At 47.1% G+C, this 5,374-nt stretch overlaps 2 protein-coding genes across 2 annotated transcripts; one reads left to right on the top strand and one right to left on the bottom strand.

Annotated features, from left to right (window-relative positions):
* Positions 1–2,617: 2,617 nt before the first annotated feature.
* Positions 2,618–3,544, top strand: BJ212DRAFT_1583244 (At2g23090 like protein). The gene is made up of 4 exons (XM_041342324.1): positions 2,618–2,785; positions 2,846–2,971; positions 3,029–3,051; positions 3,118–3,544. The coding sequence occupies exons 1-4, from the start codon at positions 2,777–2,779 to the stop codon at positions 3,185–3,187; spliced, it is 228 nt and encodes a 75-aa protein (XP_041184896.1). The 5' UTR covers positions 2,618–2,776; the 3' UTR covers positions 3,188–3,544.
* Positions 3,397–3,770, bottom strand: BJ212DRAFT_1253063 (Tim10/DDP family zinc finger-domain-containing protein; the record flags this gene model as incomplete). The annotated part of the gene is made up of 3 exons (XM_041329734.1): positions 3,397–3,544; positions 3,602–3,640; positions 3,694–3,770. Coding segments are annotated over 3 exons (264 nt in total), but the record flags the coding sequence as incomplete, so codon positions are not given.
* Positions 3,771–5,374: the final 1,604 nt, after the last annotated feature.

The raw sequence follows: 5,374 nt of genomic DNA on the forward strand, positions 1-5,374 counted from the left end.
CTAGTACTTCTTGTGCTGATACTAGACCAATTCTTGCAGGATGAATATGGTGGTTTCTCATTTATATGGGGGATAATGGGAGGTGGTGCATTGGGTTCAGTCTTTCTCATCCTAGCTTTCCAGCTCATCCAGAAGCTGCACTTATGATCAAGGCCCACAGTAGGACACCTGACTGTACAACCCAACCTGAAGATCTGCAAATGCCAAATAGTGTTATCCCTGGGTGTGTGCTTAGAGCTGAGGAGTGGGTTATTTATCTGAAACCAATGCATATGTACTGATAATTTTACACAAGTTGTCAGTTACATGAACCAGTCAAAATATCAGATTTGGCTATACTCTTTTGGTCATTGAGTGATTGGCCAATGGATGAGTAAGTCCTCTACCCTTATGCTTCATGATTTCATGATTGAGTCCCAGGAATGGGGATTTTATTAATCAAACATATGTTGCTCATCTCCTTTAATTACTTGAACTGACTTGTTGTTGCAGAAATGTTATGTATGTTGACTGTGATGGCACCCTATATGCAACACTGGAGATAACACTACATTGATATTGTTGACAAGTGGTTTCCAGGAGCAGTCCTACATTGTGCTTGCTCTAACATATTCCTATGATTGATTGTGTGTGTCTTAGTGTTTTGACTTGCTTGTTGAAGTTCTATGTGCCATGATGTAGCCAATCACTCTGTAAACTTTACATTACATATATTGCAATGACATAGTATTCAAAGATGCTACTATACTAGTGATTGTTGAGGACAGCAGACATTAAATTTAATGTGTTGAATTATCTAGTGGGTGTGGAGGGGCCTCATGGCCCTGACATACACATTCCTCATCCCATCTGAATCCACTGGTGAGGGAACAATGCCTGCTCGGACCTTCTTCTCCTTCAGCATTCTGATCAATGACAAGAAATCTTCCACTGCCTCAGGTGATGTTTGGATATGTACCACCATACGAGAGCCAGTGAGACCAATGGGGTTCGGTAATGCAGCTGCATGATCTATGATTTCCCAGTACTCGACACCGATTGTGGAGGGATCATAAAAAACCTATTTCACACGACAAGTTTGTTGGAAAATCTAAGATCGAGAAACAACTGATGGGGCTTACCATGCAAGTCTCTGCAGGACTCAATATGCCAACCTGAAGCTCTTCTAAACCAGCTTGTAGGCGCTTTGCCAGAGCATGAACCCTAGGAAGGAGGGGGAAATTATGGGTAAGTGCGTAAGCGACCGACCCAGCAAGAACACCAGTCTGGCGCATCCCCCGCCAAAAATCTTGCGGAACCAGCGCGCTTTCTGTATAAATGCCTTTGGACCGACGAGACATGTCCCTACGGGGGCACCTGCAGCGAGTCAGTCTCTGCTCGTAGGTACTGATGGCAATACTGACCGAGACCCTTACTGAAGCACAAACTGACTGAGTCAAATGGTGCGCAGAGTTCATCAATCGGTGTCTGAGTTTCAGCGGCGACATGCCACAAACGTGCACCATCAAGATGCATCAGTATGCCATTCTTGAGGGCAAAATCAGCGATCTCAATTATGTCGTTTTGCGGCATGATCGTGCCATTCAGCGTATTTTCCAGGCAAATGATTCGCGTTGGTGCGCTGATAGACATTAACAGAATCCTTGAAATGCGGAATCCCCATACCTGTGTACGTCAGTGCCGAACACTACATGAGGTTCAATATCCTTCAGAGTCAAATGGTGTCCTGCGTGGATGTTAATAATAGAGTGTGCGACCGCGTAATCATGTGCATGCCATTGTTAGGTGTCAAAGCGTTCTGGAGAGCACCTGAGTGGATTGCCGCGCCACCAGCCTCGTACCTAGGGAAAGTCAGCCGCCATGTCACGATGGATGGAGCAATAGCCCGAACTTATTGATATGCGCCCGAACATCACAAATGATGGAATTGGGAGGCTGCTGGAGATGCGTGCGGATAGCAAGTTGGTTACCCATGGTCCCGCTGCTTACAAAGAGAGCAGCTTCCTTCCCTGTGAGCTTAGCAATGTGTGACTCAAGGGCAATCGTAGATGGCTCGTTGTAGACGTCGTCACCGAGTGAAGTCTGTACAGCGTATGCGAACATCTCCTTCGTGGGCACTGAACGATGTCCTGTTCAAGCACTTTGCAATACAAATGGAGAACACACCTGTGATAGTATCGGCTACCATTTCTTCAGCCAGATGAAATTCCTACTTTTCATTTGAACTCACATATAAAATTCCTAGAAACTTCTTCCAGTTGTCTCGCATTGTCACGCTGTTGAGTAGGAGTGATGATGTCTACTTTGACCTGCTCAATGATCGACGCGAGTTTAGAATCCATCTTGAAGTGAGGCTGTGGTATGCGAGAAGAGAAGTGACGGATATGATTCCAAGAATGTCGCACATTGGACAGTATTCTCATGTCAGGTTTAGTCAAGAATGACTCGAGCTTGGTTGCAGTGATCCCTTGGTCGAAAACTGTTATCCGCACTTTGCTTGATATCGCGGGACTCCGCTTACAAACACTGGTGCGAAGCCAAGTTTATAGGTCAGTTGATGATTGGTATCTGAGCATCTCAGGCTGTTGCAAATATGATTCTGAACAAGTACCAAGATAATCATTGGCTGACTACGAAAGCCCATAACACGAATTACGTAAAACATGTGTTCATCCTGTGCAACGTTGTTGAGCACTCGCAGTTATACCAGCTCCGATCTCCCTAGCTCTCTGTACTAGCTCTCGGTCTCCGTTTTTTTCAGTATCTTAGCTTAATCATGGGGAACGTGGGTTATCTTCAGTTCACAGGAATGGGTGATTTTAGTCCACTAACAAGCCTCCTCCAGGGCGCCAAAGCTGCACAAAAGCGTGAACGCAATGCTGCAAAAAATGCAGACAAAGGCCCTACAAGTAGGTCGAAGGTTAATGAAGCGGCGAAGAACATTATTTGCCAGACTTGCAGACAGGCCTTCGTGAGTCGTTAGTCGTAGATTCTGTCTAGATCATTCTAATCGATTCCATCATCTCAGCTGCTCACCACACGCGCACCAGCGTAAGTGTCCTTTTTAATCAAATGAGAATGTGGAAGAAGCGCTTTGTACTGATGGTTGCATTGCAGACTAGAGGAGCACGCCCAGAACAAGCACTCAAAAACATTGGCAGAATGTTTCCCGAACTTTACCAAGTAGGATGCGTCCGATACATGTTTGTCTAATATGTTGGGATGAGTGGTTGTGCACCAATGCATTACGTTGTAGAACAAGTCGAAGCTCTGAAGAAAAAGAGTAAGCGAGGTGAGAAAGAAAAGGTCAAGCGACTGACTCACATCATAACTATCCATATAAATGTCCTCGCACGGTCACTCTCATAACGAGAAGCTCGTTGACCCCGTGGCCTGTGCACTTGCACCTGCGCTCTGCATCTTTTCTCCGACCTTCTTGTTAACTTCGAAGAACTTTGCCACACATCTATCAATGCAGACACTCTCGCCCTTGTTGAGGTCTCCTTCGGCATAGCGAGGACTGATACACTTGGCATGACATGAACTACACCACACATAAAATAAGTCAAGGTCACAGGAATTGTGAAAAACTGTCACGGACGAAACAATACGGTTAAATACGTCTGAAACCATGTCAATTCTATGGCCTGAGAGTTAGCTGCAACGGTTTAGGTGAAATGGGAGCCGACGCACTCGTTTATGGCCATTTCAATGCGCTCATGGTTGACACCACCGGCTGGTGACGGACCACCACGACCAAGGAAAGACATGTTAGCAAAGAACGTTCGAAGCGGAGTGAAATCGAAAGCAAGAATTTTGGAGGACGCGGAAGTCCAAGTAAGTCTCGAAGATGTAAGGAGCAAAATATGAAGCGTGACCACGTGGTTGAAAGGACGCGTCCAAGAAAGGCAATGAAGAAAAATGCGTAGGAGAGCCAGACCTTGATAGAAGGAAGACTGAAACTCGCGCCATGTCAAGACCTGTTGCTGTCCATCGTTGTAGGTTTGTTGACTATACGCCATCGCCGATTACGGCTCTCGCGTTTCCTCCGCTACCATTGCCATCTCTCAAAGGTAAGAAGCGGGAAAGGGATTCAAAAGATAAATTCGGCACACTTGGTGTCGGCCATGCCAATGGCAACATCGACCTTCTCGAATGGACTGCAGAGGAGGGAGAGATCCAGGCAATCCCAAGCCTGGCAAGTGCGCAGGTGAACACTTTGCATGCTAGTTGACACAACAATTGAAGTTGCATTAGACTCTTCCAGGTCCATGCCATCAAAAGTAGATTCGCTAGCCTTACTTTGCGCTATCCGGACATATTTACCATCGGACACCGTACCATCGTGCTCTGATCTTCGTCTCTTCAGCTCAGGTGGTGGGTCTGAATTGCTGGAATGGGACATATCTCGCAGCTGTGTTCGCGTACGATGCTCTTACTGTATAGTTCGCACCGAACTCATATTGGACTATAGAGAACCATTAGTTCCCAGGGAGGTGCCATCTGGAGCATTGCAGCTAATCCTGCCTCGACACTACTTGCCCTGGGTTGTGAAGACGGGTCTGTTCGCTTGCTATCCTTAGTTGCGATACTTTGCAGCATCACAGGCGATTCGATCGCATAAAAAGTCGCATACTGAGCATTGCTTGGGGCCCGCCAACACCTCGGCCGCCAAAACAACGGACGGCGAAGAAGACTGACAGTGGAACGGATAGTGATGAAGACAGCGATGACGATGAAGACGAGTGGATCGACACATGGCTCGTCACGGGTGGCTCAGATAGCAGCTTACGGAAATGGGATATCGCTACTGGCAGATCGACTGACCGCATGGGGACAGACAAAATGAAAGGTGAACGGACACTTGTCTGGACAGTTGGCGTGCTTGCGTGAGTGCACGTGCAAAATACTTCAGTTTTTCGATCTAACCAATTTAACACAGCGATGGGACCATTGTTTCTGGGGATTCTTTAGGTACGGTGAAGTTCTGGGATTCCATGACTTGCACGCAAACCTGCAGCTACCCGGCGCACGGAGCTGACGTGCTTTGCCTTGCAATTGGTCCCGTAAGTCCTCCAATATGATATTCTCCTGTGACTAAATGTACCGCATTCCAGGAAGGCACATCCGTATTCAGCTCTGGCGTCGACCAAAAAATTGTGCTCTTCTCATATGTTCCCACCGCTCCAGAAGCTTCTTCTGTGTTGTCCTCCCCCCAGCACGATGGATTCAGTCTGGCTCACGTCGTGTGCACTCACACGACGTTCGTTGTCTTGCAGTTTGGCCACCTTACTCCCCCATACCCCCTTCTTACAAGCGAAAGCCCTCTGCAAATGCGACATACATCCGCACCGGTCCTAGCTTCTGGAGGACT

This window comes from Suillus subaureus (assembly GCF_016647635.1).
Source record: "Suillus subaureus strain MN1 chromosome Unknown BJ212scaffold_530, whole genome shotgun sequence".
Taxonomy (NCBI): domain Eukaryota; kingdom Fungi; phylum Basidiomycota; class Agaricomycetes; order Boletales; family Suillaceae; genus Suillus; species Suillus subaureus.